This window comes from Pararge aegeria, chromosome 10 (assembly GCF_905163445.1).
Source record: "Pararge aegeria chromosome 10, ilParAegt1.1, whole genome shotgun sequence".
NCBI classification, from domain to species: Eukaryota; Metazoa; Arthropoda; class Insecta; order Lepidoptera; family Nymphalidae; genus Pararge; species Pararge aegeria.
This window is the reverse complement of record NC_053189.1, coordinates 7,024,085-7,048,960: the sequence shown is the minus strand read 5'-3', so window position 1 is coordinate 7,048,960 and position 24,876 is coordinate 7,024,085. Positions and strand designations below refer to the sequence as shown.

At 35.2% G+C, this 24,876-nt stretch overlaps 2 protein-coding genes across 2 annotated transcripts in view; one reads left to right on the top strand and one right to left on the bottom strand.

Moving 5' to 3' along the window:
• LOC120626678 (suppressor of lurcher protein 1-like) overlaps window positions 1-24,876 on the top strand; it is a 377,806-nt gene that overhangs the window by 128,161 nt on the left and 224,769 nt on the right. The window contains exon 4 of the mRNA XM_039894293.1: window positions 552-729. Within this exon, the coding sequence (XP_039750227.1) occupies window positions 552-729 (178 nt within the window). The remainder of the gene's footprint in view (window positions 1-551; window positions 730-24,876) is intronic.
• LOC120626681 (myosin regulatory light chain, smooth muscle) lies at window positions 1,003-10,698 on the bottom strand. The gene is made up of 6 exons (XM_039894297.1): window positions 10,608-10,698; window positions 9,793-9,893; window positions 9,179-9,317; window positions 7,889-8,008; window positions 4,606-4,742; window positions 1,003-1,462 (listed from the first exon to the last, which is right to left on the bottom strand). The coding sequence occupies exons 1-6, from the start codon at window positions 10,644-10,646 to the stop codon at window positions 1,288-1,290; spliced, it is 711 nt and encodes a 236-aa protein (XP_039750231.1). The 5' UTR covers window positions 10,647-10,698; the 3' UTR covers window positions 1,003-1,287.

The following is a 24,876-nucleotide window of genomic DNA, read 5'->3' as shown; positions in this document are numbered from 1 at the left end:
TAAATATAATTGGTGAGTTTAAATTCGTATTGAACAGATTTTAAAGTGTTTATAGTTATTTTATTTTTGGTTAATGATCAATACCTTCTGTGAATATTAAAAAGGAATATTGTGTTATACCTACGTTCTGATATCAATTTCAATAATATTTTTTTCATTTCAAAGCAAACTATAAATAAGACGTTTATGTTTAAACACATAGAGACTAAAATGGAAATTTCACTACAAAAATGTTTACAAAAAATCGTCATCCAAACGACATAATTACATTGGTCATGTGCAATTACTAAGTTTACGATTATTATCGTATGGGAGTGTCAGTTTCTTTTAAACGTGCCCTCCGAGGTACGGGAGTGGAAACGCCAATTTTCTTACTTCAAGCTGACGCTAAGGGCTAGACTTTGATTTGTCAAACAAAACCCAATACCTAAATGAAAAAATATAAACGTGTAGCTTGCGTTATGGGTCCTAAGATAACTGATGAATAATTGTATGAATAATATACATAAATCCTTAGAAACAATAGAATTAATTATTTTTCTTTCCTCTAGGTTGCTCCTGTATCCGTTTCACATCGACGCACGGCAAGGAGCGCGGTACATTCAGTAGCCCCGATTACCCGCTACCCTACCCGCGAGGTATCTGCCTTCTGTATACCTTCGTCGCCGCCCCCCACCAGATTGTGGAGCTGATGTTTACAGACTTCGACGTTTTTAAGGATGATCTTGAGTAAGTTGTTTTAATATAACTTGATTCTTATCATACAGAGTTTAATAATAGGTATAATCAAGATAAATCTTGATAATTATTTTCTCCACAATTAAATAATAAAATGTACCTCTTCTTTCTTCCCGATGTTCTTTCCAAGGTTTTCTTACACTGGATTTAATGCGTTATTACAAATCTTTTAAACTTCTTCCGGGACTTCTATATAGATTTCACTTGATTCTTATAAGAAAAAAATTAATAAAAATAAAACATTTATTTCAAGTAGGCCTAGTTTATAAGCACTTTTATGAGCATTTTTACAATCTGGTAGATATACCGATATACGTCACAATAATAATTAATTTTAGCCTTTCTTAACATATTTTTACTTTACTCATTTGCAAATAATAATTCGAATAGTTGAGATAATTTTTAAAAGTTATTTTAACGAATGCATAATTACTGGAAAAAAAATTGTAAGCTAAAGAAATCAATTTCATTACTCTTTTATAAACAGAAAGTAAACCAAAGCAACTAGAACTTGAATGAAATGAATGGAAATTGTAATAAAAATATAGTTTAGACTTCTAAAGCTTTCTTATTAGGCTTTCTCAGTCCCGAGAGCGTGGTGCAAAATTGCTTGTAGTCTATGAAGTTGTACCCATTCTTCTTGATTACAGGAGCTTCATCTAGGGCGTAGTCGGCTTCTTTTTCAGTAAAACGATCACCCCATGTCATTAAGTCGTGGCGAATTCTGTGAAGAGAGTCTAGTTAAATTCATCATCATCATCATTTTCACTTCAATTTTATAATTTAAAAATGCATATAAAAATTTTCGGAACTGACAGAATTTGAACCTGCGACTCTCTGGGAATCGCACCTCGAGCGCTTTAACCAATTAAGCTACGGCTCTCCTATCGTGGATGCCGAAATAAGTATATTATGCCTTTTACATCAGTCTTATAGTGACCGTAGCACCATCTAGTAGGAAACATTGCAGTTTCGATCTACTTTTTCAAAGATCCATACAATGAGACACGTTTGAAACAAGAGATAACACATTCCTTTTTTATAATTTTTATAGATTTTATTAGTGTTATTACCTACACTTGGAGGTATATAGTATACAGTCGCCATAAGACTGATGTAAACTCTCGATCTCTCGAGCTGCACGACTCGTTGAGCTATTTTGGTAACTCTAGCTCTTCTATACGACTCTCCTTATTTTTGATTTGATCACGGAGAGCTCCTAACATAGATCTCATCCCCATCGCCCACTGAATGACTCGGAGCCCTTTCATGAGGCCCAAGTTAGCGAATACTAGTCAAATTACTAAGCAATAATTTCTTGGTCAGGTTGTAATCTTTCCAGAGAGGGCTGCATTGACGGGTTTTTTATTCGACTACAAAATACCCCTCAACTGCAATCTAACCTGCTATTAAATGATGACGCAGTCTTAGATTGTAACGGGCTAACCTGTTAGCGGTATGGCAGTTATAGTAAACCTATTACCCCTAAGCAGTTCATACGCGACATCGAACCGGAACGCTAAGTCTTAAGGAACGTCTTCGTTGACTCACGTTTGGAGGGTATGGCGAGATTGTAATTTGTCACTATAGATATAAGCGAGTGAATGAATTAATGAATGAATGGAATACATGACACGATATAATACACATGCAACGATGCATAAGTTAGATCTTATGAAGATGCTTTAACTTAACATCAACAAAGGTGATTCTTAGAAGGTGGAATAGAATAATAAGTATTCAATAGAGTGAATGTTACCTACTAAGACTTTTCTTTTTCTCTACAAGCTAGCCCTTGACTGCAATCTCTGTCTAAATCTGTGTCTGTAATCTACTAATAAGTGATTATACAGTCTAAGATGGTAACGGGCTAGTTAGTTAAGATTAAAAAAATTATATTAAGCTTATACCTCTAATCGGTAACTAACGCAGAATTGTACCGGAACTCTAAGTCGCTTAGCGTCACTCTGACTTAGTCATCATCATCATCATATCAACCCATTACTGGCCCACTATAGGGCAGGGTCTCCTCTCTTAATAAAAAGGGGTTAAGGCCGTAGTCCACCACACACCCAGTCTGACTTAGTAACTTTTGAATGATGTATTTGAAAATGTGCTAAAATATTTGTAATCCTTTAAGTTACCTGATACCGATATTCACACAAGAAAAAATTCCAGACAAATTGACTACTATGAAAGAAATAAAACGGTCATAAATCATGAAAGCAAAAAAACCTGTAAGAAACTCAATGGCGAAGACAATAAATTTAATCCCATTTGTATCTACGTTTAAAATTCAGGGAAAACATCAAAATGATTTATAAAACATTTTTAAACCTTTGTTTATTACTGAACAATCATTTTTAAAGCTCAACGAATAAATTTATTGAAAATTCATGAAAATACGGTTGGAAGCCTCAATGGCAACCAAAAAATTATTTTATCCCCTTCAGAAATTATTTTCATTTAAGTACAAAATAAATTCATCAACAAGTTGTGGTGGTTTTCCAGATTGCGTAATAAGTTGGCGATTAAATCAATTAAAATTTTACAAAATCATCATCACAATCAAAAAGATATTATAAACGTTGGATGGACCTGAAAACTTTGTTAAATCCGGTTATTTATGCTCTGATACAAAAGATTTTTTTGTAAAAATACCCTTGTCGTGTACATCGTCCCAGTGGCTTTCACCAAAGCATATTTCATAGGATGAGCATGAAAAAGTTTTCTCTGAATATGTTATCCTATTTGTCCTCTTCATTTCTGACAAAACACTACTCCCCGAGGAATGATCACGCCAACATCGTCCCACGGGGCAAGCTTATCACGATGTGTACAGAAATGAGGAATGACGTATCTTGACATTTGATAAATTGCGTCTGCATTATATTGTATCATTTTGTATAGGCTACAACTCTGATTTATTGTGTTTAATACACAAAGTAATAAAGTAATGATAGAAGGCTTAGGGTTTTTTTGCTAGCAGATGAAGTTATAAGCGTAAGTTTAACTCGATTTTCTAACTTGATTCCTGGAAGAGCCCGATAGTCGAAAAAGCAAAGTTAGACGCCGTTAATAATTATTAATACGACGTCGCCGCGTAAGTAATAAGCAAGTTAGCGGGAACTATGCGCCAACCAGACGCTAAGTTATCCAATCTCTAGAGTATTGAGGCTTCCGAACTTTGGTCAGATGAAGATACATACATTTAATAGTATGACCTTTTTAGCGCACAGTTATGATAAGTGGATTTGATAGAAAAATAGGTCCCGTTGTTTTATAGCTTTAAAGTTTAGAATTTTTTGACATCTAAATCTTAATATATATAAATCTCCTGTCACGATGTTTGTCCGCGATGGACTCCTAAACTACTAAACCGATTTTGAATTAAATTGACACACCGTGAGCAGTCTGGTCCAACTTAAGAGATAGGATAGCTTAGATCTTAAATTAAAGTCGCAATTTTATTTTATTGCAAATTATTTGTCTATAATTAATTGACAGTCACATGTTATATATATATATACTACTATACTCATTTAAGGCTTAGCGATACTGAATACTTTACTTTAAAACAAAATCAAACGCAGACGAAGTCGCGGGCAACAGCTAGTTATATTATATAGACTAGTTTTAAAACATAAGCTTAGAAAATCTCCACGAGTAAAATGATTAAATACATTAGTGTAAATATAAGAAGGGTTTTGCTATGGGTTATTTCTGTTAAATCAAGCAACTCTAAGCAAACAAATACAATTATTTACATCGAATCGATAATCTTTTACTTTAGGTAGTCGGTTGAAACGGCAAACACAAATTTTACCGATTATGAATCTAATGAATTCTATTAAGAGTGTACTCTACCTTTCTTCAGAAATGTAGCCTGTGTTGTCCGTATCCCAGCGGGAGAGAGCTGCGATGAGAGTCTCTTCAGAGTCAAGTTCTAGAGTCTTATACCCGAGTAGATTGACAAACGCGTCGAAATCTAGAGGGTTTGAGGCCTGCAATAATTTTGATAGTTTATCATCATCATTATTCACCCATTGAAGGCCGATTGGCGCAGGTTGCAGCGACCCTGCTTTCTAAAGTCAAAGGTCATGGGTTCGAATCCCTCTACTGGAAACTGTTTGTGTGATGAGCATGATTGTTATCCAGTGTCTGGGTGCTTATATGTATATTCTAAGTATTTATGTATATTATTCATAAAATATTCATCAGGCATCTTAGTGTCTATAACACAAGCTACGCTTACTTTGGCGCTAGATGGCGATGTGTGTATTGTTGTAGTATATTTATTTATTCATTATCGGCCCACTACAGGGCACGGGTCTCCTCAGAACCACCACGCTGGCCAAGTGCGGTTTGGTAGTTGGTAAGCCGAATCCTTAATCACTAGGCTATCACCGCTTTTTTGATAATTGGAAGTAGGTTATTACTATTACAGTTATTAATAATAATAATAATAAAAATCTTTATTACACACCAAAACATAGATAAGACATAAATAACTTGTGAACTAAACTAGGGTGTAATGGCGGCCTTATCACTGATAGTGATCTCTTCCAGGCAATCATTTAGTAGATTTTAACTCGATCCCCTAAGTAGATCATCGACTACCAGAGCCAGCTCCATTCTGTTCCAGATGTTACGTCATTCAAACCCCTCCGTTCTTACTCATATCTTGTTTTAATAATTCAGAGTTTTTGACTTCGTTACTGATAAAGGTTATATACTGAACTATATTATTAATTGACGCTACGATCATTTACTAACGCGGGTGAAACCAAGGAGCGCGGTTAAAATTATATTAAGATAACCGAGATAGCCTTTGTGTTACGAAGTGTATTTTATTGAAGGGTTGAAATCCATGTAAAGAACCTTTTCGACCTTTTTAATATAGACGTGCCATAACGACTACATAGTTATGCAGTGTTTTTCACGCTCTAGTATTTGAAAGGTGGTGTCAGTAGTCTGTTAAAGTGCGAGAAAACACTGCTTATTTTCTGGCATGTTTGCCGAGGCGGGGTTGCCCGATATTAAGTAATTTTTATTTATTACCTAATGTTATATGGTTCATTATTTACTTTTGTGCTTTTTGGGTTTTTACGACATTAAACGTTATGACGACGCTATGTAACGACAGACGTTATGCCACGTCATGGTCCTTTAAGATCTAAATTAATGTTTATGATTTGTATATGAACTAAGCAAGATCGGACTTTACTAAAAATGAAAGCAGACGATTTGAAATGAAAACAGGTGATGCGTAGAGTTATACAATGTTGTCTGTCATCAGTTATTCGACCTTCTAAAATAGGAAACATTGCAAAACTATGCAACCACTTTACGTATTAATATACGGTAGGTAAATAAAAGTAAGGGGAGTATTGTATACAGTTTTTAGGTTATTTATTGAAGCGGGAAAAGAACACTTGCTCGTAAAGCTGGAAATCCACCGTGATTGAGATTAACGAAATTTTACTTTGCCTTATCATAATAAAATATATTGGTGCTAAGTAATGTTAAAATATAGTTTGTTATTAATCGACCCTTAACTATAAACCTTTTGTATAAAAAGGTTCTAATAAAAACAATTGGTAATCATAACAAACATTTACCTATACCCTTTGTGACGTCCGATTTATATTTTAAAATCAACAGGTCTAATTTAGTTTGATTATGGTATGGCCACAGTCGTTAACAAAATTATAATTCAAAAGTTCATTGTCAATGGAGAAATAAAAGGGCTGAAATATTGGCCAGCAGAAGCTGTTAGTGAAACTAACGAAATCCCTGGCGCAACGGTGAGCGCTATGAATTTAAGTAGGAGGTCCTGGGGCAATCAGCAGGGGCAATTTGGGAATTTATTATTTCTGAATTTTCTTTGGTCTAGTCTGGTATAAATAATAATAATAAATAATAATAAATATACTACGACAATACACACATCGCCATCTAGCCCCAAAGTAAGCGTAGCTTGTGTTATGGGTACTGAGATAGCTGATGAATATTTTTTTATGAATATAATACACATAAATACTTATAATATACAGATAAACACCCAGACACTGAAAAACATTCATGTTCATCACACCAACATTTTCCAGTTGTGGGAATCGAACCCACGGCCTTGGACTCAGAAAGCAGGGTCGCTGCCCACTGCGCCACTCGGCCGCCAAATTGTATTGGCAAGTTACTACCCTACCGACAAAGACGTACCGCGATGCGATTTAGTGTTCCGGAGCGATGTTGTGTAGAAACCGATTAAGGGGTATAACTGCCATACTCCTGGGCAGGTTAGCTCGATACCATCTTAGACTGCATCATCCCTTACGAAGGTGACCCAACCAAGAGCTGTTCCACTAGCCTTTAGTGGCATAAAAAAACAAATAAAAATAAAAAGCGGATACTATACACAATCGACTATGGACACAAATAAATGATAGCTGCATATCGTTCATGTGTTTGAGTATAATATTATATGCTTTTGTATAGGTAATTTTGGATTTACTAATACATAAGTTTAAACAATGTGTTAAAAACCATTTATTACATTAAGGTTATTATAAACATGGCTACTATCTTAATATATATAAATCTCCTGTCACGATGTTTGTCCGCGATGGACTCCTAAACTACTGAACCGATTTTAAATTAAATTGGCACACCGTGAGCAGTCTGGTCCAACTTAAGAGATAGGATAGCATAGATCTTTAATTATAGTCGCAATTTTATTTTATTGCAAATTATTTGTCTATAATTAATTGACAGTCACATTTTATATATATATATATATATATATATATATATATATATATATATATATGTATATATACTACTATACTCATTTAAGGCTTAGCGATACTGAATACGGTCACTCCGTACACATAAGCAATAAAGAAAACATATTGTTAAATTGCTAGCACAAAGCGTTTCAAAAGGTAAATTATTTATCCAAATAACTAACGTAATTGCATAATACATTTTACTTAAGGAGCTGTTTGATTTTACAATTATAGTAAGTACTGGTACCCGAAGTAAATAACTTGTGTTTCAAGGTTTTATTTTTTTTATTTTTTTATTTTTACGGCAATAGAGTTAAATTTCATAATTGCGTAGCACAAACATTTTCTGATGATAAACTTACCTCGGAAAGCATAGTTTTGATCATTTGTTCATCGATATTCTCTCCAAGACTAACTAGCGTTCCCCGCAGATCGGTTTGGTCGATACAACCATCTCCATCCAAGTCGAACAAAAGGAATGCCTGTTAATAACTATCAAAATTAAATCATCATCATAATCATATTAATTCATCACAAGCCCACTACAGGGCACTGGTCTCCTTCAACAATGAGAAGGGGTTAACGCCGTAGTCCACCACGCTGGCCCAGTGCGGATTGGTGGTCTCCACACACCTTTGCTAACATTATGCAGAACTCTCAGGCATACCGGGTTTTCTCACGATGTTTTCCTTCACCGTCAAAGCAAGTGCTATTGTTTATTACTTAAAACGCACATTACTTATAAAAGTTAGAGGTACATGCTGGGATTCAAACTCGGCCACCCGAAAGGCCACTTGCTTCCAAGTGATATTTTAATTACTTAAAAGATACAGGGCATTATTTTTGTGTTTAATTTGTGATAAGTCTTTGGTTTCCCTTTCGGGGATAACGATTTCGATCACGGTGCATACCTCTACCTTTACAATTAAATATCACTTGCTTCAACGGTAAATGGAAACATCCTGATCAAAACCTTTTTTCTGGGAGTTTAGCATATATAGGAAATTTTCTCAAGGCCGTATGACGTTTACCAACGCATTGGCAAGCGTGTTGCACTACCGCCTAAACGTTTCTCACTGGACCCTTGCCCTGTGATGGGCCGGTAATGACAAAGAATTCTCAAGGAGGTTGACTTGAGAACGTTGAAGTTTCTTGCGTTTAGATTTATCTAGTTGTCACGGATAGTAGCAAACGTAAGGCCTACATATTATCAAGCCAAAGTGATATTACAAATGCCGTAAGTGAACGTAACCTATTTTTGGTATTCTGGTATCCTGGAAATAGGTATGAGATATTTTTATACCGGAAAAGTTCCCTTGGAATTTAAATAAATTAATTTGTTACCTAAACAAAGTTAACCTAAACAGTTTTTTTTGTATTTTTATTTGTATTAGTTGCTAAAACACACAGTAATTTAGATATGAATTTGTTTCGGATAACATCAAATTGAGCTTGTTGTTCATTCTTATCCGTCCTTTAAATATACGCTTGTATTATAAAAATGCCTACTTGAAAAAGACATTGTGTGTTGTTCTTAGAATTACAATATAGAGGTAACGTTTGTGGCGCAATTTACACGGGAAAAAGCAATAGAATTCGTATAAAGAAACGGGTAAAATGTACGGCATCGAAGAACGTAAAAGTCAACATACCTCTTTCAACTCGAATATTTTATTTTCGTCGAGCTCCGCTAATACATTGGCGGGTACGGATAAAGATTCCCTGGCTTTGGAAAGGTTGTAAGACCTCGGCTCCTCGTAGATAATGTCGCTGTTTTCTGATAGTATTGATCTAAAAGTTACAATTTTGTTAATATATCTCTCATCTTGGCTGTCGTACGAGGCAACTAAGGAATTATATTATACAGACACGTATACTACACATGACTACTTTTCATACTACAACTTAGCCATCCTCATATGGTAGTGATGATAAGTAATGAAGCAGTATGAGATGGTATGGTAAATATACCCCATATTTACCCTAAAAGGTTTCTACGCGGCATCGTACTCTACATCGTTTAGCACTGATTTGTCCGTGGTAACTAGCCACGGCCGAAGCCTCTCATAAAAGATGAAATTTCCTTTCGCACTCACCATCGGTCCACTCCAATTTTTTAAATCTTGTTTGGCATACATAAAAACAAATAATAATGTTAGGCCCGACCTTGGAGTCAAACCCAAGGCCTCGTAATTTATAGTACTACTACTGTTCATGTAGTATACGATAAATTAAAACAATAAAATGTATTTCAGTTAATACTCACTCGCCAGCCGGAGCAGATTGCAAGAGATTTTCCTTAAACTTCTTTATTTCATCTTGGGCTGAATCCGAGTCTTTTCTTCGACTTTTCTCGCTCTTGTTTTTCTTTTAAAAGCAAAGAATTTGTTTATATCGTTTGCCTAAACTTAAGGGTTTCGTCTTGTTTATTAAATGAAGCAACTTAATATTATTGTTGCAAAAGAAGAGTGCCTAGATTTTTCGGCTAGTTTCATAACAAAAACATGGAAGTTGAATCACTTGAATGTACGTATTTAAACTTATTTTTTGTTTAAATAAGAATTTATCCACATAAACTATAAACAAGCAGATGCCTGTGGTTTTTTTAGTTTTTTTTTTTTAATTTTGTGGGGGCCGTTTTTGTTCCCGGGATACGCTTTGTGTTTTTGATGGACGAACATAAGAGAGAACCCGGGAAATGTTAATGCGGGATTAAGTAAAAAAACCTTTGTTACCAAAAACGACGAATGTAAACTGATCTTCACGATATTTGCATTGTTAACTCTTTAGTTTTTATACCCGATATAAACTCGGATAAACAGCTAGTAAATCATTTAAAAATAAAACTTACTTCGGAATTCAATTCATCCCAGAGATCTTGAGCCGGTTAAAACTTCACTCGTAACTATTTAATATCATACTTAAAGAGAACTTTCATTTTATATTAATAATTTTTTAAAGACTATATGTTATAAACAAATAGGTAATCATGAAAAATAATTAAAGCACTCAAATTTATTAAACCACTAATGAATTATCTCCTCTCTAATGATAACTATACAAAATCGATAAACAACTTACTTTAGACTTTGTCTTGACTTCTTCTGGTTCGTCTGCCATCTTATTTTTTACCCTCGGACGTGTGAACAGCTTTCAGCTGCTGTTCAAACTAAACTGTGCAAACAAATTCGTACAGATGAAATAGAAATTCATATTGCAATTCCAGAGGTTGAGATTATCATTTATTACGCTTGGCTTCACGCAGATTCGCGATAAGTGTTTACGTCCACTAATTAATCTTTGGGCGGAAACTGCTCTTAAATTTTTAGGTCGCTGGACGCCGCATTCTCACTTTATGATTTTGCTGGATTAACCAGGCAAATTCTTGCATGCTTCAAAGTTCTCACACGGTATTACGGCCGTAAAGGTAATTATTTCAATCATAAACTCTCAGTGCTTGAAAGCCTGAGAGCCTTCTGGTGGGGAGGTAAAGGGTTGATAATGAAAAAGACCTAACGTTGATAAAAACTTTGATGGTTCAAATTACTATGACAGTAAGACAGACAAATTGTGGCCCTGAACGCGGTGTATAACCATGGGTCTCGAAATAGAGCACGTCAGGATTCTTCGGACTGCGGAGAGAGAGAGAGCTTAGCTTGGAGTACCGTGGTGATAGATGAATCGTCAATAAAGAAATGGCACGAAAGTAACCAACAAAGTGCAAGGAGATTTGATGCTTGAGTAGAATAAATATTAGGGATAGGCGGAATATCACTCGATCTCTGTTGTTGTACAGTTGTTGCTTTATTATTGTTTCTAAATTATGTTTTAAAATCTACTTTTATATATTATGTATGTTATATATTTATATATATTATGTTTATTTTATATTTATATATTACGTTTATTTATTTAAATTATCTATGTATTTGTATACAATATACATTTTTGGTATTTATGTATACCTATATTAAACACTCTCGCACTATCCCGTTCTCTTGCTGTAAGTCCTTTCTACAAAGGTTGCCTGTAAGAGATTGCTTACAGCAATAAGGCCGCCTTTGCATGTCTACATTGTTTACTATATACTCCTTAATGTTTCTTTTCCTGTGTGTTTTTGTGCAATAATTGTTTCTTCTTCTTCAATTTGTCAGTAATGACATTAACGCCCAATATACATAACCACCGTATCTTTATCAGATTACTACTAGCTACTATACTAGACTGCATCATACTAGTTACCACCAGAAAATAATCACTGCTAGATATCTCTTAGCTTTAGACTACGACCTCCTTCCAGTATATTAAAGTCGATGGTCCGAAACAAAGTTTCGCCTGTCATCAATAATATCGTATAATGTATTCATATTTAATCGTTAATATGAAATTAATATAATTTATGTATTCGTTCGAAAATAGCCGAGCGATGTGTCATACCATACCGGATGCGTATCTGTTCCAGATGAGAGATCTTGTTTATTAATTATTACAACTGCGAAACATATTACATAACAAAAATTTACAACGTTGTCCACGTTAACTTTTCCTTCTACATTCTAATGTGAATCTGAGAATCGAAAAATCAACTAAAAATGTTTATTGTCTATAACACATAACTTCTGCTTGAGGGCATTGTTTCCTATACTATCAAAACCAAAGTGCGTAATCTCCAAGTTTCAGAAATAATTACATCCTGTAGTGTAAATCCTGTAACCTACAGAAAAAATAAAAATTGCTTAGTTTTCGTTGAGGAGTTTTGAGATAAATATAATAAACATGGAATAACCAGAGTTATCAATATACTCGTAGCCGAATGAATTACTGAAAGGTACATAGGGTACAAGAGAATGGAGCGTGGAAGTTCTCACATAAGACTGATGCCCAGCCGAAAAAAGGAAAGATCAGTTAGTGAAGTAAATATAGTTAAAAAGAATACATTTTCGATGGCTGAAGAACTCCTAGTTCTTTTATAATTCTGTAGCTCCATAATTAAGAGATTTTGTACAGTTAATGTAAAAAACTAAAAACGGCGTCAGTTCTCTTTACCTTGAAATTTCTGAAAGTTTGTAAATTCTCATTTCATTGAGACTTTTTCGGTTGTGAACGCATCCTGAAACAATTTGAAAGCTCCAGTGGCTCCATACTTTTCCAACTGTACTGTGTAGGATTAAGATACATCACGTGTTAGTTTTGTCAACCTACCTAGCACAGTGGTGGTGTGATCTTATAAGAGGAGTAGAAGGGTTCGATTCCCGGCAGGAGCTATCTGGAATATATCAATTCTGAATTTTCTCTGGGATTGTCTGATGGGAGGCTTGTGCTATGGCTAGTTATCACACTACCGACAAAGATGTGTCGTCAAGCGACTTAGCGTTTCGTTAACAAAGAAACCAACGATTACAGGTGTAACTGCTATACCAGACACGAAGTCAGAAAATGCTATTTAAAATTTTGATTTTTTTCTCCAGTGTAGTTACGAGTACATCATATGTATTTAAATGAAAATCCGTATTTCTGTATTTAAAATGTATACTGGAAGCTGCTCGAGAGTTGTGACTTAGTTGTTACAATTAAGCTCATTAGTTCTAATGTCTACGAGTGGCTTTCAAGACGACAGTGCAAGTAAATCTAGACTTTCTTGTAACAAGACACTAAGTACGTCTATGAGACAGGAACTACAATTTCCTTTAAAGAAATACGTTAAGAATGAAATAGAAATACAGTATTTTTTTCCAATATGCGGGTGTATATGAACTATGAAGTAAACCGTCAATAAAAACGCGATTTTTGAATATGTTTTTTTTAAATTATATGTTTAAGAAAAACTAATGGTTTATTAATCTAGTAACGCGAATTACATATTTTGATTCGCCTGTTTTTTCCTTCCCCTAAAGATTTTTTTTTTTGTTTTAGCTTTTCGCAATCGGGTCAAACAAGCATTATCTAAATCTGTTCTAAAATCAAAGTCTATAACTTAATACAAGTCAAGCAAACATAATATCCTATCCCTCTATACATACGGAGTTGTAGCAGACGGAACGAGGCGCAATATAAGCGTTCGTTAAAAAAAAGTAGTTCGTTTCGTAAAATGGAACTCCATTACTATTAAAAACTTAACGTGTATTATTTTATTATAAGCACAATAAAAGTAAGCTGTGCTCAGCACAGCTTACAAATTAGTAACATATTAAATCAATGGCACAACCTGTGCCCTTGTTATTATTATGACAATAAGCCTTATGACGCTGTTATAACCTTTAAAGTACCAAACAGCCACAGTACATCCAATAACTGAAACTGAATTTCAGCAGCGATACTTATGTAGATTCCATAATATTTATTTTGATAGGTACTGCAGACGAGCGCAAGTCACTTGAGAAGTGTTTTAAGTTTTATGTGCAAACAGAAATTCTGCGTAGACCAGTCATCAGCGAGCGTTGTCATAAAGATTACAAAAAAAGGACCGTTTAAAAAAAACGATAACGTAAAAATTCCAATTAATAGGTCAAAAATATAAAGCTCAGCTCGAATACAAAAAGTTCCTCACGTCAATTAAACGACTCGTGAAACGTTTTTAAATAAAAGAAATGTAAAGAATTTTAATCAAAAGAGGCATAAAAGCTGAGAGTACGCGCAGTTTTAACATTTCCAATTACCGTACAATTAAATATACGAATCAGGGATAATAACAATTGGAAGTAACAAGCTGGATATGCGATACGAGTACACGCCGAATTGTCCAATTTGATCAAACCATCCTTTTACTGAGTGTTAAATTGACAAAAAAAAGAACTGAGGATTTTTCTATATTTTCATTTTCATTTAATAGGTTTTATACAGGAGTTTTAAGAGCCTCGTCCTTTATTCTCTTCGGAGTTATTATTATTTTATGATGTATTGTTTCAACAACTATGCCAATATAAAACACATAAAATGCTATACAAAATAAGATTCAACATAATAACTATAAACAAAAACGACAATCTTTTAAATGCTATACATAATTAATTAATTGTCTCGCTTCCCTATAGCGACGTTACACTAAACCCTTAGGCCTAAAGTCCGAACTGAAGAACACGTCCTTGTACAGAGCTAGAGCTATAAGCACGTAGGAATTAAAGTAGGTTGTCCTCCGTGACAAACTCAGCTTCTCCCAGTTCAGCTGGACTTCGACCATGCTAGCGCCTTCGACGTATTTTGCGCGTGTCGTGGATGTATCAAATGATTCTCTCTGATCTGCGGTTTTTATTGAAGCAATTAAAATATAAATCGCTTTAACAATAAAATGATAAACATCGTGAGGAAACTTGCATGCCCGATGATTCTCCATGACTGCACTTGTCGCCAAAGTTCTGGACTATGGCCTTAACTCTTTTTATGCTGCGAGGAGATCCGTAGAGTAGTGCCTGTATGCACATACAGGGTGTGCAGATGATATAAAATGAAGAAAATCTCCTTTACGAACTATTAAAAACTTAAGGCTTAGTCTTAGGCAAAATAAAGGATAAGCTTTGTAAGAGTTATAAAAAGCCTACCCTTAAGTATTTAAGATTCACTTCATTTTATATCATCTGCACACCCTGTACATGCTCTCTATGCACGCCACTGCCGTACAGAGATGGTAATGGGTTGATAATGACAATGATGACGATGTAGAAGATTTTAATTCCTTTTGTTTTCAAAAATAGTACTTTTATGTTTTCCAAATAATACACTCAAGATTTAACCAACTAAATTGTGGTACAAAAAGACACTAGTTGGAATCAATAGACTTTTAAAAGTAATTTGTATGTTATATCTTCCCTCTTACTCGTGTTACGTCATCCTTAGATTAGTGTCATTTGATAACTATTAATACCTTGTCAAAACAGGTCTTATGATTACAGGCCTTCCTAACCCTTTTATCAGGACATTAGACTCTAGAGATAATAATGTCAAACTGAGCTTCAATCAATTAGAATTGTATTTGCTTTGGTCGTAGGTCGTATCAAATCAATATAGCAAAGCCATATATTGGTTCCAATTCAGTTGTAGACATATCTCCAAACTAAACTAAATAACTTCTTTTTGACTTGTTAAGTTTTTAAGTTGAGTTCATGGTTCATAGCTTTGAATGATAAGGTTGCTTGGAAGCATCCGGCTCCGCTTTCAGCTCTCACAAGATAGAAAAATGAATGTTAAAATACAAAATGTAAATTGTTGATGTTGGAAAAGAGCAACTGCTGAGTTTCTTGCCGGCTTCTTCTCGGTAGAATCTGCCTTCCGAACCGGTGGTAGAATCACTACAAACAGACAGACTTGACGTTTCAAAAGTGCTTATATTAGGCCTACTTGAAATAAATGAATTTTGAATTTTGAATTTTTTGAATTTTATACAACAGAATTGACATCAATACTGAGTGTATGAATCGATTTATATTAAACTTATCTTTTGCACTTTAGTGTAGTAGTAGTTATACTATTTTGTATATTATTGCATTAAAATTAAAATAAAGTTTTCACATGCCCCATTTATTTAGTTCTTTTTATATCAGAACACTTTCTCTCATACAGCACTCCTTTGAATTTACGTTCGAAAAAGAACATGGAAGCGTTCATAATTATGGAGATTGTAAAACAAAAGACCGGGACGCGTCGAATTGCCTTTACGAAATATCTAGCAATTCAAAATAAAAGCGACATAATTCCGAAAGAGTTATATACTTACCAACGCTTCAAAGGAAATGATACGAGAGTTGGTAAGAGTAACATATGAAAGTGTTGTTTCAAAATATTAAAGCCGGTAAAACCAGTGCGGAATATCAGTGTAACTTATCATATATTATGAGCATAAAACTGAAAGGCTTATAAAAACTACTTTAAATAGTGTTGCATGATAGGAGTTTCTCTATCACATGAGTGAGTTTAAATTATTTTATTATTATGAGTAGTGTTGCCCAAATGCAAGAACAAGACGAGACTTAGCCAGTCTTGGTCTTGGTCTTGCGCCAATACACCTGGTCTTGGTCTTGGTCTTGGTCTTGCGCTCCCAGTCTTGGTCTCTTGTTAAGAGACGCTTTAAGTAGTCGAATAAATTGAAATAATTGTATACCTACTAACCGAGGACTTGCCTGTGTTCAATTCAAGTTGGAAATCGGATCAAGATCTCTTTCCGTTATACTCGTACGTCACAAAGAACGACGTAAAACCTCGTTGGTTTATTATTTAACATTGTTTGCCATTATTGTTCATTATACTTTACGTCAGTCATATAATATTAAATCAATGCTTTGCGTTATAAAACGTTTTGATAGGCTTTCTGACCGTAGGCAAAAACTGTTAGTTTAGGTTTCGGTAATGGATTTATTGTGTAAGAATTTCTTAACCCAGCCCGGAGTCGTTCGTTGTCCACCTTTATTGCTTAGACAGCATGACGTTTGTCGATCCAAGTTAGTATCGTAAACTTGTGAGAACAATCGCTAAAAGTCGATCAACTCTGGTCTGTGGATGATGATGATGATGATAAATTAATATTTAAACTCTACCTTGATAAAACTTACTTAAAAAACTTACTATAAATTATATTAGATAGGTATAAAAATATATATTTAGTTTCCTTAAATAGTTGTCGAACTATGAAAGCGGCCACCACCTCACTCCGAAAGGCTGGCGTCGGCTACTGTAAAGATGCAGTATGTTATTTATGTACAGCCACAGTATGCATCACGATTTGGATGCTTGTAACTAATACTACTTTGATTTTCCGTTGTTTAATAATACCTATTGTAATAATTAAAATATTTATTAATATTCAAATTTCCAATTTAGAGCAGATCAATTCTGCCGGAAACAAAAATTTTTAGTTTGAGCAAAAAAAATATATTAGATTTTATATGTAAGAAGGTAAAATACAAGTGCTAGCTAATAATAGATTTTCGCCCCCGTTTATTACAGTTTTTTAATAACCCCGTGGGAACCGTTTGTTTTACTGGAATAAAATGTAGGCTATGTAACTCTCCGTCCTTTCAAGTAACTCTATGTCAAAAATTAAGATTGGTTGCTAAATCAGGGCGTAAAGTAAGGTTAAATAAACAAACATATTTTTTCTCTTATAATATTAGTATGGATTCTCTTTATTGTTTCACTTTTCGTGAAAATATCAATATGATATCAATTTCGAATTGAAAACTAAATTACGAATTCATTTCGTTTACATACAATTGGAATTTGATGTACGCCTATATAAGTATTAAGAGATAATGAAAGAACAATATGGAGGGAAAAGTTGGTATTGTGGTGAATATACGTTTTATGTCTCATTCAGTTATGAAATATTTGGGGCGCGATGGAAATATATTCAAAAGTCAAGTCACGTTTAATTTACAAATCGTTATTTTTTTATCATTTGTGCTATGCTTATGTTATAACCATCTACTGCGATCCACAACCCGTCTGTCCAGCGTGTTGATTATAAGCATACCTACCCTTTCGTAGACTGTTTTAGGCGAATTATGATGACGATGATTTTAGGTAACATTTGTTTAAAAAACTGAAATATGGTAATTAATACTTTTTATCACTGGTGTTCAAGTTCCCCTTTTTTAACCAAATACCAGCCAACTATAGGGCACGGATCTCCAGATAAAATTTAAAAAAGTTTTGCCAGATAAAATTTAAAAAGGGTAATCTTTACACTAGCTACTATTATGGTACTTGAAGTGGCGTGCATAGAGAGTATGCACATGATATAAAATGAAGAAAATTTCCAGTACGAGTTATAAGTACTTAAGGCTAGGCTTTTCATAACGTATCCCTAAGTTTTTTATAACCCATACTGGAGATTTTATATCATCTGCATACCCTGTGCATACCCTCTATGCATAGCACTGTACTTCCTAAACGCATGGCTCTTAACTTAACGGCTCGTCTCGTTGTTGTCGCTTCATAAGTACATTATACCACTCACCACTGGCTAAGTGCGGAGTGGGGGAATTATACGTATACTACGACAATACACACATCGCAACCTAGCCCCAAAGTAAGCGTAGCTTGTGTTATGGGTACTAAGATGACTGATGAATTTTTTTTTTTTTTTTTATATATATATATACATGAATACTTAGAAAATACATATAAGCACCCAGACACTGAAAAACACTTATTGCTCATCACACAAACATTTTTCCAGTTGTGGGAATCGAACCCACGGCCTTGGACTCAGAAAGCAGGGTTGCTGCCCACTGCGCCAGTCGGCCGTCAAATTCAGACGCCATTGAGAAAATTACGGTTAACTTTCCACCATGCATTTTACTTTACGATGTTTTCCATCACTGTTGAAGCAAGTTATTTTGCTTGAAAGCAAATAACACTAAAAAGTTCGAGGTGTGCGCCGGGGATCGAACTCACCCCGGACGAGAGGGTGAAGGCATGACCTCAAGGCTATCACCGGGTCCTGTATCAAGCGCATCACCATCATCATCATAAACCCATGACAGACCCACTAGAGGGCACGGGTCTCCTCCCACGAAGAACAAGGCCGTAGTCCACAACACTGGTCCAGTGCGGATGGTGAAATCCACACGCCTTTGAGAACATAATGGAGAACTCTCAGGCATGCAGGTTTCCTGGCGATGTTTTCCTTCACCGTTAAAGCAAGTGATATTTTAATTGTTGAAAACGCACATAACTTAGCAATGGGATTCGAACTTGGCCTACTGAAAGTGAAACCTAAGTCCTAATTACTGAGCTATCACCGCTACTATTGATAGTATATTCGTAGCTTAATGTTAATCAATGAAAGCATTAATGCAAAATTAGGATTTTATTGCATAAATATTTCGTTTAAATAAAATACCTAGTAGCATAGTATCGGGTTACTTGGAGTAAATCGATGTTCAGCGTTGACGTTATTCAAACGTCACGTATCCGCGCTGAGTTTATCCATCGCCGTGACGCGGAGATTGATATCTTACGTGGCAAACTAATACCTGGGGTTATTTTATTGCGGAGCGAATTTTTATCGATATTATTCAAGCTTACCAACAAACAAAAATCCTTTTAACAAGTTGTTAAGAGGATTTTTATGGATGGAAAGGCACCGTTTCTATTCCAATAGCGTAGTTTTAAATCAGGAGCCTTAGTTAAACTGAATATATGGATAGGAATTTCGTTATGTATATCGAGCGATTACTGTAGACTAGTGTAACCGATAAGAACTGTACTTATACAAAATTAAATCATTTTTTTTCTCATCTCAATTTTTAGTCAGTGAAAATGTAGTTCGTGTTGATAGCACCTAACAAACCGTTAAGAGGTATGGCACTTATATTAAAACCACTCAATTAATGTTTAAATGGGTGTTCATAATACATTAAAAAGGTATCAACGGGTACGCTAAATAGTTTTTAGGCGGCCGGTCTTTGTAAATGTGGTTGTAACTAGCCAATTTCTTGAAAGAAAAAAAGGCGGCTATGAGAAAGCAATCGAGTGATCGCAGCTATCGGTCGCATATTCCATTCCCCATCTTTCCTTTAGTAGACGAGGCATATGCTCAACATTGGGATATTAATATTAATAGACTTAGGATCGTCACTATATTAGTAACACTTTATCGGAATACTGCAGGGCACGGGTGTCAAAATGAGAACGTTCCAGGCCGTGGTCACTTTGGTAAACTATTGGTAAACTTCACTCATCTTTGAGAACATTGTAGAGAACTCTCGGATACGCAGGTGTCAAAACGATATTTACCCTCACCGTTTAAAGCAAGTGATATTTCATTGCTTGAAGTAAAAACGCACATAACTCTGAAATTTTACTGGTCAGTCGACGTAGCAACCCAAAGTGTTACCTCAGGCTCGGGATAGTGAAATCTAAATCAACTCGTGGTATCGTGAGTCACCAGAAAAGAATGCAGTTCCTTTTTACCTAAATAGTAATTTTAAGTTCTAGACGAGGTACAAAATTCGAGTATACAATTTTTATTACGATTTTTTTATCGATACAAATTAAAAACTAAAAGAAAAAATAATATAAAATGGGAATCCGCAAACTGTGTGGCTATAAATATAAATATAACTCCATGCAATTTCGTTACCGACGTTTTGTTCCGGCTAGGGTACGTACCCCTCAGCATTGTCGTAAGGAACTTCATTGCAAAAATTATATTATAATGAATATAATACGACAATACACACAGCACCATTTAGCCCCAAAGGCAGCGCAGTTTGTGTTATATGTACTAAAATGACCGATGAATATCTAAATGAATAATATACAGATAAACACCCAGACAGGAAAAACATTCATGTTCATCACACAATACATTTTCCAGTAGTGGGAATCTAACCCACAGCCTTGGACACAGAAGTCACGGTCACTGCACCATTTGGCCGTCAAAAGAATACTTATAACAGACAATACTATATGATATTTTAAGGTGCTTAATTGGTTAAACGAACTGCACCTAATAGCCCTACGCTGTAATTTTGTTTTGAATTAGTACATCGTTTTCTTTATGTTAAATTCATAAGTCATAGAATATTAAGAATTTTAAATTTCTCTTCCAAGCTAACGAAGTCTATTATGAGGAATTGCACTGCACGGTAATTCCTAACAAAACTTCGCAATTACCATATGAAAGAATAATTTCGTTTATGCTTTCAAATGTATTCAAAAGCGAGCGTAGAAAATATTGTTATCCTGTATGATAATTTCCATGAAAATTCATTTCTGTGGGTCATTATAAAGTGTACGTAGAATGTCAAAAAATATAATGACAAAAATTACTCATGATTATTTTGCTTGGTAAATTCTTCACGGCTAGCATGGGCAGGAGACAATTATATACCCGGGGAAAGGATATAAATTTATCTTATATATGTTTATAGTATATGTGTATTAAAAAACGTGGGTACACTTCTCCTATTCCATATTCCAGTGATATAAATAATATTATAATAAATATAAATAAATATACTACGACAATACACACATCGCCACCTAGCCCCAAAGTAAGCGTAGCTTGTGTTATGGGTACTAAGATGATTGATGAATATTTTTATGAATTATATATACATAAATACTTAGAATATACATATAAACACCCAGATACTGAAAAACACTTATATGCTCATCACACAAACATTTTCCAGTTGTGGGAATCGAACCCACGGCCTTGGACTCAGAAAGCAGGGTCGCTGCCCACTGCGCCAGTCGGCCGTCAATAGATATAGCAGGTGGGGACGTTAATTTTATCCCTTGTCAGGGGATATAGTCGGGGGATATAATTTTTATCTTCCGCCCGTGCTAGCCCTGCTAAAGTCCTTAGTCATGGTTCACGTGATGCGTTAAGCAAACCGGTGTTTTTGACGATCTTGCTCATAGTTTGGGCTATTTCATTGACTTTGATTCTCTGAGGAGCTCTTCATTTCTATCAGGGAAACACCCAACATAGCCCTCTCCATAGTTCGTTAGGCGACTATAAATTTGTGGATCAGTCCGTTTGTAAGCGTCCAAATTCAGCATCATAAGTGAGGATGGGAAGGATACATAGTTGAAATCTTTAGTTTACAAGAACTGGGGTTTCGAGAACATACAATGGGATAAAAAAGTGACCCATTCATTTTAAGTTAAAGATCTTCACTTATTTTAAGACATTCATTTTAAGACATAGGATCATTAGTCCAACTGAACATGGCATGCAACATAAAAATTTAGTAGGACAGAAAGTTTCTCACACTTAATTCCAGCAAAGCACAAGTTTACAAGTAGGTATGTTCACATTAATGTCTCTAAGGTGTTTCACGTCTGAGTTTTCGCCCATAAAACTTGATATCACGCACAATGTGCGACTTTAACTATCATATAAGTTGAAACTTGATTTATTACATGAGTTTAGACAAAAGGACGTGGGACCGAAGTTTATAAATAAAAAACTTATTGTCTTGGAAACTGAGAATTTTGTATACCTACTTTTTTATATGGTACTCTATATCTTTTTTTAATTCATCTCTCTTAAATTAATTCTAGCGTTGGTAGATTCTAATCGGGTTCTGCCCGCCATCTTACCGGAACGCTGAATCGCTAAGCGGCAGGTCTTTGTTAGTAGAACGGCAGCCACGACCGAAGCCATCCACTAGACCAGTGCAGATAAATTTCAGGAATTATAAATTCCTAAATTGCCCCCGCTAGGGTTCGAACGCGGGATCTGCCATTTAAAACCACAGCGCGCTAGGGAAATCGGCAGTTTTTAGTTTACGCTAAGTTCTTCAGGTTTTCTAACTCCGTATTCTTGTTATTTAATAGAAAGCTGGCTTTTAAAGAATTTGTTTACTCGCCTCTTGTATAACGCAATATCATAGTTTATGGAAACATTTTAGATGGGGACTGGTTCCTAAGTTTGCGTGTTTACGTCAGTATTGCTTCGCCCCCTTCTTTATTCGCTACAGTTGATATAAGATTGATGTCTTATTCAAATTGAATCTCGTGGCGCTGGGTTTGATTCTCGATTCAAGCCAAAACTTAACATTCTATTTTAAGAAACTCACAGCCTTTGACTGGTTCAATAAAATTGGCATCGTTCATCACAAATCCCTGGAAGCTATTTAAGCCCGCGGTTGTGGAAAGTGTTATGCGATTGAAATGTGATGGCTGCGGAGAGCACGTTTAGTTGTCGTAAATTTAAAATTACAGCTATACTTAACTAAGCTATGTACTAAAGAGTAGTTTACTACATAGTAAGGAGACTAATTTTGATAAAATAAACAATGATTTAGAAATAGAAGTAACTAAAATATAAAATAACAGAAAGTAGCGTATCAAACTCAGGATGACTGACTGATTCGGTTACTTATCATAACTTTATGAAAAGTGCTATGCGAATTTGCAGCGGAGAGCACGCTAAGGACGCCTCGAGAGCCTTCAGAGTTGCATCGGCAATGTTTCCATTCGCCAAAACATAAGACTTTTATGTATCATCATAATAATCATCAGACTATTTACGGCACACAACAGGGCGTGGCTCTCCTCCCACAATCACAAGGGGTTAAGGCCGTAGTCCACCACGCTGACCGAGTCTAGATGGGTGGACTGCACACACCTTTGTTTACTGGTATGTTCGAAGTCTTTATTGCACACACACATTTTATACATAAAATAGAGCGCGCTAAGGCGGTCTTATCACTAAAGCTTATCTTATCTTCTTTGTGAACATTATGGAGAATTTACAGGCAGGTTTCCTCATGATGTTTTCCTTCAACGTTGAAGCAAGTGATATTTTAATTGCTTAAAACGCACATAACTTCGAAAAGTTAGAGGTGCGTAATGGAACTCGACCTCGGCCCCCCGAATGTGAAGTCGAAGACCTACCCACTGGGCTTCCTCCGCTTTGGACTTCTATGCGGTCATGCGCAAAAGAATCGCTTCGCTGATGCGCAGGGTGAGGAAGAGCACAACACTATTCTGAGTTTCATTGGTTACACACACATGTATGTGTATCAAGTGCGACAGTATAAAAAGGCAAGTAGTTTGACGTTACCTACTCTGTCTACTTAAACCAACAATGCAAGGTTGACCTGGGTTTGAGCGAGTTTACCGGAATTCTATTATTTTAATTTTTATCACTAGCTTGAATAGCTTGTAAACTACGCGTATAATAAATAAATATACTACGACAATTCACACAACGCCATCTATTTAGATGAATGATGAATATTTTTATGAATAATATACATAAATACTTATAATATACATATTAACACCCAGACACTGAAAAATATTTATTTTCATCACACAAGCATTTTCCAGTTGTGGGAATCAAACCCACGGCCTTAGACTCAGTGCGCCAATCGGCCGTCAATATTGTAGAATGAAACCTTACTCTTCGTAAATTGTAAATCGTAATATTTATTAATATATTTTGGATTTGAAAGTATTCTTTGTTAAAACAGCAATTCTAATCCTAATTCATTCCCAAACCCCCAAACTAGTAACCCAACCAAAGATCTCCAATATAAAAGACATTGAGAAGGTGATACGACACTGTGCCAGGTAATGACGCAATAACCGGATTATCACCGGTGATGACGTAGGAAATGTGTGTAAATCAAAAGCTCAGTTCCGTTCCGAATTGCCGCATATTCAACACCGCTGAATAATCGCCGTTAGTCCTGGCGAGATTTCTGTATTTACATAATTTATAGAAGCAGGTGCGTCTTTGACACGTCCATGTTGTGCAAGAAGATACAATTTTAATTTATAGCCTATTTACGAGTCAAATTGAAATCTGCCACATTGGTCTAGTTGTTAGCACGCTCAACTACAAATAAAGAGGGCCTGGGTTAGTGGAGAGGTATTTAAAAAAAATATGACG

Coding starts and splice junctions, on each gene's coding strand:
- LOC120626681 (XM_039894297.1), bottom strand. CDS start 10,646: ATGGCAGACGAACCAGAAGAAGTCAAGACAAAGTCTAAA. Junction 9,318..9,792: donor CAATCTGCTCCGGCTGGCGA/GTGAGTATTAAC, acceptor TGTAACTTTTAG/ATCAATACTATCAGAAAACA. Junction 4,743..7,888: donor TCAAAACTATGCTTTCCGAG/GTAAGTTTATCA, acceptor AAATTATTGCAG/GCCTCAAACCCTCTAGATTT.